The sequence below is a fragment of the Zophobas morio genome, unplaced genomic scaffold, assembly GCF_036711695.1.
Source record: "Zophobas morio isolate AGI-343-1 ecotype UQ-CSIRO unplaced genomic scaffold, CSIRO_AGI_Zmor_V1 ptg000041l, whole genome shotgun sequence".
NCBI classification, from domain to species: domain Eukaryota; kingdom Metazoa; phylum Arthropoda; class Insecta; order Coleoptera; family Tenebrionidae; genus Zophobas; species Zophobas morio.
This window is the reverse complement of record NW_026972146.1, coordinates 3,585,390-3,598,917: the sequence shown is the minus strand read 5'-3', so window position 1 is coordinate 3,598,917 and position 13,528 is coordinate 3,585,390. Positions and strand designations below refer to the sequence as shown.

Here is a 13,528-nt window from a genome sequence, read left to right as displayed (position 1 = left end):
TAAACATTTCTACTGATTTACGATTTTGACATTACGAAAACTCATTTCTCCTAATTTAAAACCATCCAAATACACCGAACCTCCAAACACCTGTGTTTCCATTACAACCCAATATTTCAAAAACCGCTAATCCGCTCAAACACCTAACGGCACTCCATAAAATAGCGCGCTTTTCACGCTATTACCTAACGGAGAAAACACCCAGTTTCCCAAACCCCACAGTTTTCAGCAAACCTGCTTTCTCCTCGTTAATTTTCCCGAAATCGCACCAGTACATTCCGATTGGCATTAAATCAGGTTTGTTTGAATCGATAGCAAACAAACACGCATTCGCTCCATCAGAGGTGGAAAAAGGACATCGGAGCCCACGGTTTTGCTCTAATACGGCATATCTTTAAATACATAAAATATTGCAATTTTCAGACTGGTTTCGCGGCTGCCCACATCGTAATTGTCTCTTTTTTATGTCCGAGTGGTTCGTAAAAATGTTTAGAAATTGGATTGGGTCGGCAGTGTGGGATGCTGACTTCATTAGGTATCGAAATTGACGCCTTCATTTCGGATTGCTAACTTATTGAAAACCTGTACGCTTCAAATGTCGTTTGATTGCGTGTTTATTGGGTAAGACCGGAGGTCAGTGGGAGAAGAGTTTGCGCTGGAAAAACCGCTTATGGAACGAATTTGGTCATTTAAAAACGAATATTTTTGTTTACGACGTTGCTGATGCTCTTTCATAAGCAATTTCGACACCGAACTAAGCGTTTTTTTAGGTACTGAAATTCGTATCTTTATTTCAACTTGCTAACTAATTTCGTTGGAAACCTGTGGGATTCAAATGTGGTTTGGTTGCTTGAGGTCAGGTGAAGAAGACGTTGAGGTCGGTGAGAGTCCGTAAGAAGAGGTTTTACGTTAGGGATGAACAGGTTCTCAGAGGGGTTGTAGCAATTAGTAGAGGATTTCCTTCTATAATTATTTCGTTGTAACGTTAGAATCCGGCTTGGGGAGTTCTGAAACCGTATCTATGAAAATGAGAACGGAAATTAATTTGCTCACGAAATCGTGGCTATTTTTCTTAGTATTACAAAGATGATGACGTCATCCGTAGATTATATTGTTTAGTGTGGTTCTAAGTCTAATTTTGTTTTAACTTATAAGAGGTAATTGTGTTAGAATCATAAACATTAAAATTAGTAATGTTGGTTGCATAACCACTGAATTTTAGGAGTGGGTTGATTCTGTCGTTTTAAAATTAAAACACAGCCGCAATTTTTTTATATCATGAAAATAGTTACTTTTTTCTCACTTAAGTTAAAATATTTATTCTCAATTTTGTCAGACTTAACTGTACCTAACAACAATATTTTTGTTAAATAAATATCAATGGTTTCCCCAAAGAACATTTATTGCAAAAGTAAACAACGAAAAAATTGGTCGAAAATTATTTCGACAGAACTTCCCTGGCTTCTCAAGTACAGTCCAATAAATGCTGCTTCTTTGAAAAATTATAAATTAAATTAATTAAATCCATTCCCAACAAAAATTTACCATTTTGAAGAACTTTTAAGTTTGTTGTTGTGAAAAAAAGACTGTGTATTAAGAAAAAAAAGGCAAAATATAAGACCCGCCCACCCCCCCTATCTCGATTGTGATTATTTTTTTATTCGTTGTGAGTCAGAGGGCGAAGCTCAGCTGCAAAATCCTCATTCCTCTACCAGAAATTACCATATGAAAAAACTTAACAAGTTCTTAAGTAATCGTATTGTGTAAGGAAAATTGTATGTATTAAGTAAGAAAGAAAGCCACATGTTAAGCCCCACCTATACCCGCCCCGATCCCAATTGTGGCGAATTTTTCATTGGTTGTCAGATCGAGGGGCGGAGCGTAATTTCAAAATCGATAAATTTGCCAATTTGAAAATGTTTTAAGATTCTTGTTATGAAAAGAAGACTACGTTTAAGAAAAAAAATTGGTCGAAAGTTATTTCGACAGAACTTCCCTCGCTTCTGAAGTACATTCCAACAAATACTGCTTCTATGAAAAATAACAAAATTTGATTTTAAGGAGGTTTTACCTTCTTAAAAAAAGAACGTTGGGAGCCCTGAGAAGACTTAATATTCTTTAAAAAAACCACTTGGGGTCCCCGTGAAGGTGTCACATTCTTAAAAAAAAAAGTGGGGACCCCTCAGAATGTTTCACATTCTTCTTCTTCTTTTTAAAAAGGACAGTTGGGATACCCGAGAAGGTTTCAGATTAAAAAAATCATTTGGTGCCCCCGAGAAGGTTTTACATTTTTAAATAAGCCAGTTGGGACCCCCGACAAGGTTTTACAAAAAAAAAAGAAATTTTTTGGAGCCCCCGAGAAGGTTTTACATTAAAAAAAATCATTTAGGGCCACCGAGAAGGTTTTACATAAAAAAATACATTTGGGGCCACCGAGAAGGTTTTACATTTTTAAAAAGGACAATTGGAACCCCCGAGAAGGATTCACGTTGTTAAAAAAAATAGATTTGCGACCCCCGAGAAGGTTTTACATTGTTAAAAAAGACAGTTGGGACCCTCGAGAAGGTTTCACATTAAAAAAATCATTTGGGGCCCCCGAGAAGGTTTTACATTTTTAAATAAGCCAGTTGGGACCCCCGACAAGGTTTCACAAAAAAAATAAATTTTTTGGAGCCCCCGAGAAGGTTTTACATTAAAAAAATCATTTAGGGCCCCCGAGAAGGTTTCACATTCTTAAAAAACCATTTGGGACCCCCGAGAAGGTTTTACATTGTTAAAAAAGACAGTTGGGACCCCCCGAGAAGGTTTCACATTAAATAAATCATTTGGGGCCCCCGAGAAGGTTTTACATTTTTAAATAAGCCAGTTGGGATCCCCGACAAGGTTTCACATTCTTAAAAAACCATTTGGGACCCCCGAGAAGGTTTTACATTGTTAAAAAAGACAGTTGGGACCCCCGAGAAGGTTTCACGTTGTTAAAAAAAATACGCTTGGGGCTCCCGAGAAGGTTTTACATTTTTAACAAAGACGGTTGGGACCCCAGAGAAGGTTTATTCTTAAAAAAAAAACATCTGAGGCCCCCGAGAAGGTTTTCCAATTTTAAAAAAGACAGTTGGGACCCCCGAGAATGTTTCACATATAAAAAGACAGTTGGGACCCCCGAAAAAGTTTCACATAAAAAAAATCTTTGGGGCCTCCAAGGAGATCTTACATTAAGAAAAAGACAGTTTGAACCCCCGAGAAGGTTTCACTTTCTTAAAAAAAAACATTTCTGGCCCCCGAGAAGGTTTTACATTTTGAAAAAAGACAATTGGGACCCTCGAGAAGGTTTCACGTTATTAAAAAAATACGTATGGGGTCTACGAGAAGGTTTCACATTTTTTAAAAAGACAGTTGGGACCCCCGACAAGGTTTCATCCAGAAGGTTTTACATTAAAAAAATCATTTGGGGGTTCCGAAAAGGTTTCATATTCTTAAAAAAACATTTGTGGAAATTTTTACAATTTTAAAAAGGACAGTTGGGACTCCCGAGAAAGTTTCACATTAAAAAAAATCATTTTGCGCCCCGAGAAAGTTTTACTTTTATTAAGAAAGACAATTGGGACCCCCGAGAAGGTTTCACGTTTTTAAAGAAATAGGTTTGAAGCTCCCGATAAGGTTTAACATTAAAAAAAATCAGTTGGGACCCCCAAAAAAAAATGATCGAAAGATGTTTCGACAGAACTTCCCTCGCTCCCGAAGTACAATGAAACATGTCAAGTGGTAAATTGTTGTAGGAAGGATTTAATTCATTTAATTTATAATTTTTCAGTGTGTTCAGCAGTATTTGTTGGAGTACTTGAGAAGCCAGGGAAGTTCCGTCGAAATAACTTTCCAATTTTTCAACGTCTCCCTTTTGGGATTTGTGTTTAAATATTTCGATTTTTCAATTTTCAACTTTTGGCGTTTCTAAATTTTTAGATTTTTCGATTTCTCAATTAATCGATTTTTTAATTTTCCCAATCTTTCGATTTTTCGCTTTCTCAACTTATCATCGATCTTTTGATGTTTCGATTTCGCGTTTTTTCAATTTTTCGATTTCTCAGTTTTTCGATTATTCTTCTTTTCGATTATTCAATCTTCCAGTTTTACAAAATTTTGTTTTTTTAATTTCGATTTCCTTAATTTTTCGATTTGGAATTTTTTTCGTTCCTTCAAATTTACGACATTGAACTTTTCGAATTTTAATTTTTTAAACTTTTCTATTTTCTAATTTTTCGTTTCCGTTTATTTTCTTTATTCTATCTTTCGATTTTTTTCCTTATCGTTTTTAGATTTTTCGATTTTTCAATTTTTGGATTTTTCGCTGTCTCAATTTCTCAATTAATCGATTTTTTAATTTTCCGATTTTTCAATTTCTCTGTTTAAATTTTGGAATTTTTCAAGATTTCGATTTTCAAATTTTTAGATTTTTCGATTTTTTGACTTTCTACTTACTCGATTTTTCAGAATTTTGCGAGTTGTTTCTCTCGACACGTTGAACTCTTACTCGTCAATTATTTCGTTTTAAAAAAAAGTCGATTCCAAAGTAAAAAAAAATTTAATCGAAAAACAAAGATGTCAAGAAATTGAAACAAAAAACTGAAAAATCGAAAAATGTATATGTAGTTTAAAAAATCTAAAAATTGAAAAATAGAAATACCGAAGAACTGAAAATCTAAAAATGGAAACATCAAAAAATAAAAAAAATCGATGTTTCAGTTTTTCAGTTTTCGATTTCGATTCGGATGTTAAACGAAAAAATCGAAAAAAATCGCCATAGCTATTGTTTACGAGATGTTCAACTAATTATATCCAAATATAAAATAACAAAAATAACTCTGCTTAAAAAACACTTAATAAATATTTTCGCTGATTAGACCACATTCCAGTCCTGCACCTAATCCGCTCTTTTACAAGCAATTTTCGCAATACACTCACCTTTGCTGAACTTCAATCTGTGTTGGACGAAACCACGTAAACAGCCACCTACAAAATTAGCGTTTTATTCAAAAAAGGTGTTATGTCTTAGTTTGTGCCACATTCATTTTTTCGACAACAACAAGCTAATAAATTGTGCCGTAAAAAAAGAACAAGTCTGAAAATCGATTTTGCAAATTTTACCAGACATTATCGGGCCAGCAGGTGGCTAATGATACTCGGTAACGCCAAATCGGGAGGCCTAAATCTCCTACTGAAGACCACGAGCGCACGTGGGGGGCCCTCGCAACGAATAAATGTAGCTTTAAATTAGCATTATCGCAATCTTGTCAAAATCGATAGGACGAAGAGTTTGTCCGAATGGTAATGGCATGTCAAATCTAAATCGCGTTATTGGAAATTTGAATTCATTATTATCAATTATTATCGAGACATGCAGAAACTTGGGAAACTTCTCGTTTCCTTAACTCGCAACTAGCAATTAAGTTTTTCAAAAAACGCTTGATCGATTAGTGGGTAATTAATTCGAGTATAAGTATAGAAACTGGATCTAGGTCACGTTATGGTTGAAAATGGACCAGCAAAAGCGCATTCTAAAACTAAGCTTGACGTTTTTCCGTGTACTGGGGTTACACCCAAATGAAAAAATGCTCAAAATTCAAGTCGGAATTTTTCTTATTTCGTCTATATTTTTATTGTTTTTGGTGTTCTTACGATTTCGGTACGAAAAAATCACGTTCGGACTCATTTCGGACACTTTCGAGTCGACTTTCACCCTAGTGCATGTGAGTATTTTGCGAAAAAACTCAAAATAAGGAGCTTTGTTCCAGGTGTTACCTAAATTCGTTACTTTGGCGCTGGCGCGGCACCGCATCAAAAAATTACTAGAAACCACTCGAAAGTTCTGGTTTTTTAAACAATTCCAGGAAACTAACAACGAGCTGAAAATTTTGACTTTCGTGTTACAATCGTTCTTGTTTTTTGTTTGTTTAGTGATTTTGATTTTCGCGATTCGGCCCATTTTTAACGACGCTTTGGCTATAAATTGCCACGTTCCTCGGTTTTTTCCGACTTCCGTTTTCACGGTTTTTAATAATTTGGTTTTTTCGTTTTCCGCTTTTGCTGTCGGTTCTTTCGATATGTTTGTCTGCGTGATGGTCGTGCTGGTGGCGTTACAACTAAAAATCTTAAGTCGAGTGATTCTAGGGGTAAATTTGGCCGAAGACGAGATGTGTCTCAAAAAACTGAAAATGTGTATCAACTATCACAATTTTTTGAACGAGTAAAAATTTTTCTTGGAAAATAATAATAATTTTGGTTGTAGTTTTTTGCAGGAAGTGAATTCGATTGTGAGTCCGGCCCTACTGGTGTACTTCACCCTAGCACCAGTCGCTCTTTGTTTCGAACTATTTTTCATATCGAAAAGGCAAGATTGAAGTTTTAAATTTCCAAAATATAGCGAAGTTTTTAGCCCAAATTTGGCCGAAACTGCGAAATCTTGTATCTACGTTTCTGGAATTGTCATCGAATTGTTCTTCTTTTTTTGCCTACCGGCGACGCATCTCATGATTGAGGTATTTCAAAAGGTTTTGTGTCAAAATTTTCGGAAATTTTTTTTAGTCCGAACAAATGGTCAACGTTGTATACAACACCCACTGGGAAAATTCGTGTTCTTTACCAGTCCGCAGAACACTCATCATCATGATGCAACGAATGCAAAAGGAAAACATTCTATCGGCTGGAAAAATGGTCAAAATAAATTTGGAAACGTGCACAAATGTTTTCAAGACACGAATTTTGGATGCACTGTGTAATTGAGAAAGTTGTAGGCGTTCCGGATGGCTGTTTCTTTCTACACGTGCTTGCAAATTGTTGACGAAAGAACTGGAAAAAAGTGCTGCTAAAATTCGATGGTCAGGCAACCAACATTACAAGTGCATTGTTTTTTAAAGGTGGAAATAATGTATAAATACAGGGTGTTATTGAAAGGTACGTACAACAAAATTGACAGTTATTCGCGAAGTCTAAGAAGTCTGAAAAACTTATTTTGTGTTATCAAAATTATAAGGGGAAAATCAACCCTTATCCAACCTTTTTAGACGCTACTGAAGAATAAATAGGTAAAATTAATTTATTTTAGTAAATCCTAGCAACTGTAACAATAAAACTTTGGTCAAGAGTAAAATATTGCTATAGAAACGAAAGATGATCCTTTTATCAGAGGCGTACAACGAATTTGGACATAAATTTTAATCATTTTTATCTCTAAAAGGAGAACACTTTTACCTGAACTCTTTTTTACTTTTAGCACCCATACTTCGAGACCAATTGCCGATTTTATTTTGTACGTACCTTTCAATAACACGCTGTATATAAAACAGAAAACCCTGTCTTGAAAGAATCTATCTGGTTTTCCAAAAATATGTGCTGTAATAAATTAATTCGTTAATTTTTAGATAAAAAGTTATTGCCTGAAGTGCCTATTTTGTCTTTTTTAGAATCTTGTATCAGATTTTGTTTTTGAATATTTTTTGGCTTCTTAGAACAAGTGTATTTAAATGATAGAGTACTTTAAAACCTTCCACTTTTGGTTCTACAAAAACCAGACATAGTTGATCATTAATTGTTAATCAGTACCTCCCCCCGCCTTTCCTCGGGAAAACAGTTTGTGGACTAAGACCAGGAACTGCTTGAAGAGGCTGACAATGTTGAAGCGGAGTGACGGCTAAGCTTTGTTGAATTCTACAGAGTTTTCGTTAAATAGATAGGTTTGAATAATAATAAAATGATAAATGAGGTCATCACAAAATTGTCTAAAGTAAAAACTCAACTCGAAAATGCTGGATATGTTTCATTGTACTTTCGGTGCGAGGGAAGTTCTGTCGAAACAACTTTCGACCAATTTTTTAAAAATGTAAAAAATCCTTCTCGGGGGTCCCAACTGTCTTTTTTAAAAATGTAAAACCTTCTGGGAGGGGGGGCACATGTTTCTTTTAAGAATGTGAAATCTTTTATTTCTATTTCTGAAGAAAGAACGGGTGGGTGGGCGGGACTAAGTTTAACTTTTGGGTGGGTGGGCGGGGCTAAGTTTAACTTTTCATATAGAATTTTTTATAAGCAAACAATAGCCCCGCCCACCCACCCCCTCTTCATTCCAGTGAATACTCTTAATATTGTTCAGTCATTTTCCAAAATCAGTCTTATCTTAACAGTTACTAGCTCCGCCCACCCGCCCTCTATTTTCTTAGGGGATATATAATTTGCCAAAATCAGTTTTATCTTATTACTTCACCGCACAACTTTCGACCAATTTTTTAAAAATGTAAAAAACCTTCTCGGGGGTCCCCACTGTCTTTTTTAAAAATGTAAAATCTTCTGGGGGGGGGCACATGTTTCTTTTAAGAATGTGAAACCTTTTTTTTCTATTTCTGAGGAGAGAACGGGTGGGTGGGGGGGGGGCTAAGTTTAACTTTCCCTACAGAATCTTTTATAACAAGCAATAGCCCCACCCACCCACCACCTCTTCATTCCAGTGAATACTCTTAATATTGTTCAATTATTTTCCAAAATCAGTCTTATCTTAACAAGTACTTCTCGGGGATTCCAATGGTCTTTTTTTTAATGTAAAACCTTCTCGGGGGCGTCAAATGTTTTTTTTTTTAAGAATGTAAAACCTTCTCGGGGGTTTCAGTTGTCTTTTTTAAAAATGTAAAACCTTCTGGTAGGGGGGGGCACATATTTTTTTTAATGTGAAACCTTCTCAGGGGTCCTAACTATCTTTTTTTAATTGTAAAAACTTCTGGGAGGAGGGGGCACATATTTTTTTTAATGTAAAACCTTCTCGGGGATTCCAATGGTCTTTTTTTTAATGTAAAACCTTCTCGGGGGAGTCAAATGTTTTTTTTTAAGAATGTAAAACCTTCTCGGGGGTTTCAGTTGTCTTTTTTAAAAATGTAAAACCTTCTGGTAGGGGGGGGCACATATTTTTTTTAATGTGAAACCTTCTCAGGGGTCCTAACTATCTTTTTTTAATTGTAAAAACTTCTGGGAGGAGAGGGCACATTTTTTTTTTATGTAAAACCTTCTCGGGGGTCCCAGTGGTCTTTTTTTTAAGTAAAACCTTCTCGGGGGCCCCTAATGTCTTTTTTTTAATGTAAAACCTTCTCGGGGGAGTCAAATGTTTTTTTTTTAAGAATGTGAAACCTTCTCGGGGGTTTCAGTTGTTTTTTTTTTTTTTAATGTAAACCTTCTCGAGGGCGTCAAAGGTTTTTTTTAAGAATGTGAAATCTTCTCGGGGATCCCTGATGTCTTTTTTTTAATGTAAAACCTTCTCGGGAGCGTCAAATGTTTTTTTGTTAAGAATGTGAAACCTTCTCGGGAGCGTCAAATGTTTTTTTTTAACAATGTAAAACCTTCTCGGGGGTCCCAATTGTCCTTTTTAAAAATGTAAAACATTCTCGGAGGCCCCAAATGTCTTTTTTTTAAATGTAAAACCTTCTCCGGGGCTCCAAAAAAATGCCTTTTTTTGTGAAACCTTCTCAGGGGTCTCAACTATCTTTTTTAAAATGTAAAAACTTCTGGGAGGAGGGAGCACATATTTTTTTTAAGGTGAAACCTTCTCAGGGGTCCTAACTGTATTTTTTTTTTAATGGAAAAACTTCTGGGAGGAGGGGGCACATATTTTTTTTTATGTAAAACCTTCTCGGGGATTCCAATGGTCTTTTTTTAAAGTAAAACCTTCTCGGGGGCCCCTAATGTCTTTTTTTTAATGTAAAACCTTCTCGGGGGAGTCAAATGTTTTTTTTTTAACAATGTAAAACCTTCTCGGGGGTCTCAATTGTCCTTTTTAAAAATGTAAAACCTTCTCGGAGGCCCCAAATGTCTTTTTTTAAAATGTAAAACCTTCTCCGGGGCTCCAAAAAATGCCTTTTTTTGTGAAACCTTCTCAGGGGTCTCAACTATCTTTTTTAAAATGTAAAAACTTCTGGGAGGAGGGAGCACATATTTTTTTAAGGTGAAACCTTCTCAGGGGTCCTAACTGTATTTTTTTTAAATGGAAAAACTTCTGGGAGGAGGGGGCACATATTTTTTTTTATGTAAAACCTTCTCGGGGATTCCAATGGTCTTTTTTTAAAGTAAAACCTTCTCGGGGGCCCCTAATGTCTTTTTTTTAATGTAAAACCTTCTCGGGGGAGTCAAATGTTTTTTTTTTAAGAATGTGAAACCTTCTCGGGGGTTTCAGTTGTTTTTTTTTTTTAAATGTAAACCTTCTCGAGGGCGTCAAAGGTTTTTTTTAAGAATGTGAAATTTTCTCGGGGATCCCTGATGTCTTTTTTTTAATGTAAAACCTTCTCGGGAGCGTCAAATGTTTTTTTTTAAGAATGTGAAACCTTCTCGGGAGCGTCAAATTTTTTTTTTTTAACAATGTAAAACCTTCTCGGGGGTCTCAATTGTCCTTTTTAAAAATGTAAAACCTTCTGGGAGGGGGGGGCACATACTTTTTTTAATGTGAAACCTTCTCAAGTGTACCAACTGTCTTTTTTTTTAATGTAAAACCTTCTCGGGGGCACCAAATGTTTTTTTTTAAGAATGTGAAACCTTCTCGGGGGTTCCAACTGTCTTTTTTAAAAATGTAAAACCTTCCCGGGTGCCCCTGATGTCTATTTTTTAATGTAAAACCTTCTCAGGAGCGTCAAATGTTTTTTTTTTTTAAGAATGTGAAACTTTCTCCGGGGTCCCAACTGTCTTTTTTTAACAATGTAAAACCTTCTCGGGGCTCCCAATTGTCCTTTTTAAAAATGTAAAACCTTTTCGGGGGCCCCAAATATCTTTTTTTTTAATGTAAAACCTTTTCCGGGGCTCCAAAAAATGTCTTTTGTGAAACCTTCTCAGGGGTCCCAACTGACTTTTTTAAAATGTAAAAACTTCTGGGAGGAGGGCGCACATATTTTTTTTATTGTGAAACCTTCACGGGGTCCCAATTGCCGGTTTTAAAAATGTAAAACCTTCTCGGGGGCGCCAAATGTCTTTTTTTTAAGAATGTGAAACCTTCTCTGGAGTAAAATGTAATAATTTTTATAAAGGATAAACATATTTTTGAAATTATACTTTTTTCCTTTCTGAACCTGTCAATTGAAAGAGCTGAAAAGTCGAAAAGGTACAGTGAAAAAAAATGAACAAGAGGTAAAATGAAAAGAAAAATAGCAAAATTTGGGAATCCATATTTTTTTTCAGAAGTCAAAATAATAACTATCTAGTAACTTTACTTGATACTAAAGTTCTCCTATTAATTTGAATTATATGATATGAACAGAGATAATCTCTGATATGAAGTTCTAAATTTGAATAGGCGCCATTTGTTGCCCTATATGCAACCAGCAATTCTTGTGTGGTTATTTTATTGTTTTTTATCTTACGAATATCTAGTAACTTTAGTGAATTATGTGTCAAACTACAACATCAATACCACCCGTAGCAAAAAAAACCTCCCCAGCTCGGAAACATTTTATTAATTCCTTTCAAAATCATACTAAAATATCAAACTCCACACTCAACTTAACCTTACTTAATTAAAAAAATCAGTAACTTCCTGCAACTCTCTCTCCCTCGCTTGTTCATGAGCCCACCTCTCCTCAGCAAGCCGGTCCGACAAAGACCACTTAAAATGGAAAATGCGAGCCCCACAAGCGCTACACTTCTTATTGCCAAAAGGTGGTTGCTTCATAAACGCGAAAAAGCACTCCTGATGAAACAAATGTCCACAGTGGACTCGTTCAATATGTTTGGGGGAATTCTCGTCAATTTCCAATTGCTGCAAGTGAAAGTTAGCTCATTAATGATATCTCTGTTGCTCTTACTCTTGGATCACAGGGAAAACAGCGCTGTTTACAAAACTGACAATTTTCTGAAGGCAGCCGCTTCACGCAGTCGATCAGAAACTCAACGGATTTTTGGAGGGACGGCGACGGCTTGAACGGGGGGTCGTTCGGTTTTTTCTTAATGGGGGGTTCCACGCACTTTCGGGCTATTTCTCTGGCTTGACCGACCATGTGTCGGTTGAAAGCGGACGAGAAATTCGTGGAGACGTCTTGTATACTAAAAACTACAATTAAAAAGGCGCTAATTTCAAACAAAGACGTACTCAATAGCGGCTTTTGGGTAATCATCAGGAACTACAACCCGACAGTTGAGGAAGTAGCTATGATTGACTGCTTTCAAGTGAACGCTGGACGTTTTCTGCTTGAGTTTGAGCTCGTCTCTGTCCGTGAGAACCTTCTTAAGGAAGTTTATTTCGTCATAACAGCAACAAAGGGGGTTTTCGTCGATAAAATTCCTCAGAAACTTAATAGTATTGAGAACTTGTGCTTTCCCTAGGTATTTTTTAGCTTCTTGTTCGCATACATTCGTCAGTCCGTGCAGCAACTTTTCAGACAAAGTTTTCGACTTGAGTTCGAGCAGAAGCGGAGTGCTGGGGTAGGTTTCAGGGAACTGGATGCAAATGACCACGGACTTGAATTCAGTCCTTTTTATTTCTGCTCGAACCATCGTCTTGACACACGACACGAGTTTGCTGCCGGGAACCACATTTTCGCACAGCTTTTTGACTTCGCACAGCTCATCTTCGAGAAAACCCATGAAATAGGAAGTGTTGACAAATTGAGGTTAGGTTTATTGACTTGGTCGAGTTTACTTCCGATGAGCTTTTATTATCGTCGGTTTATTTTCAGCTGCAAGTGGTGTTCACGAAAATAACACATTTGTTTTAAATTAAAAGCGGAAAATTGCGAAATTTGGGTGACGGAAGTGTCTAAGGATTCGATCGTGAGCTTTTGTTTTGGTGTTAGGTCGTGACTTTAGACACAGGAAGATTGAGATTTGAGGTGAATGCTGAAGAGGAAGGAGAAAACTTGCTACATTTTACGGCTTTTTTCGTTTGTTTGTTTTGTTTGTATGATGAAAGTGCGTTAAAATCATTGTCCAAACCCAGTTTGAAAAAATTTCTGAAATCGTGGGTAGGCAACCAAATATACACCAATGTGGTAACCATAGAAGGACTTTCCCTATTTTTATTGTCGTTTGTAATCTTTATGGCACAGCGGTGACTATTAAGCTTATTATTATTATTTCCCAATTCTTCAATTTTTCGCTTCCATGATTTTTCAATTTGTCGAATTTTTAAATTTTAGATTTTTTGTTTTCTTTGATGTTTGAATTGTTAGTTTTTGATACGATTTTTTTTTCAAAAATTTTCAGTTTGTCAATTTATTCACTATACGATACTTCAGTTTTGCTCGATTTCGATTTCTCAATTTTTCGATATATTACTGTTGGGATTTTTCGATTTATCGATTCTTCGACTTCTCGATATTTTCCGATGTTTCAGTTTTACAATTTTTATTTTTTTTTATTTTTCAGTTTTCAATTTTTGACGTTTCTAAATTTTTCGTTTTCTCAATTTTTCGATTGGAAAACGGAAAAACCTAAAAATCAAACATAGAAAAATTGAAAACTAAAACATCCAAGAACGTAAGTAATATCAAAAGATCGAAAAATCGAAAATTCGAGAAGT

General features: G+C 35.8%; 2 protein-coding genes across 2 annotated transcripts; one reads left to right on the top strand and one right to left on the bottom strand.

Annotated features, from left to right (window-relative positions):
- The first annotated feature begins 5,606 nt into the window (after positions 1-5,606).
- On the top strand, positions 5,607-6,863 carry LOC135140798 (uncharacterized). Its single transcript, XM_064071475.1, has 6 exons — positions 5,607-5,744; positions 5,790-6,241; positions 6,284-6,385; positions 6,431-6,533; positions 6,580-6,708; positions 6,789-6,863. Exons 1-6 carry the CDS (start codon positions 5,607-5,609, stop codon positions 6,861-6,863), a joined length of 999 nt encoding a protein of 332 aa, XP_063927545.1.
- A 4,589-nt stretch (positions 6,864-11,452) lies between these two features.
- On the bottom strand, positions 11,453-12,862 carry LOC135140841 (uncharacterized). Its single transcript, XM_064071553.1, has 3 exons — positions 12,101-12,862; positions 11,817-12,054; positions 11,453-11,770 (listed from the first exon to the last, which is right to left on the bottom strand). The coding sequence occupies exons 1-3, from the start codon at positions 12,592-12,594 to the stop codon at positions 11,525-11,527; spliced, it is 978 nt and encodes a 325-aa protein (XP_063927623.1). The 5' UTR covers positions 12,595-12,862; the 3' UTR covers positions 11,453-11,524.
- Between the last annotated feature and the right edge of the window lie 666 nt (positions 12,863-13,528).

Excerpts from the sequence above, each read along its gene's own strand:
- LOC135140841 (XM_064071553.1), bottom strand. The coding sequence starts at position 12,594 with ATGGGTTTTCTCGAAGATGAGCTGTGCGAAGTCAAAAAGCTGTGCGAA. Across the intron at positions 12,055-12,100 it reads TACCCAAAAGCCGCTATTGA|TATACAAGACGTCTCCACGA; the intron begins GTACGTCTTTGT and ends TGTAGTTTTTAG. Across the intron at positions 11,771-11,816 it reads GTTTTCCCTGTGATCCAAGA|CAATTGGAAATTGACGAGAA; the intron begins GTAAGAGCAACA and ends TTTCACTTGCAG.
- LOC135140798 (XM_064071475.1), top strand. The coding sequence starts at position 5,607 with ATGCTCAAAATTCAAGTCGGAATTTTTCTTATTTCGTCTATATTTTTA. Across the intron at positions 5,745-5,789 it reads CGACTTTCACCCTAGTGCAT|GTGTTACCTAAATTCGTTAC; the intron begins GTGAGTATTTTG and ends GCTTTGTTCCAG. Across the intron at positions 6,709-6,788 it reads TTCTATCGGCTGGAAAAATG|GCGTTCCGGATGGCTGTTTC; the intron begins GTCAAAATAAAT and ends AGAAAGTTGTAG.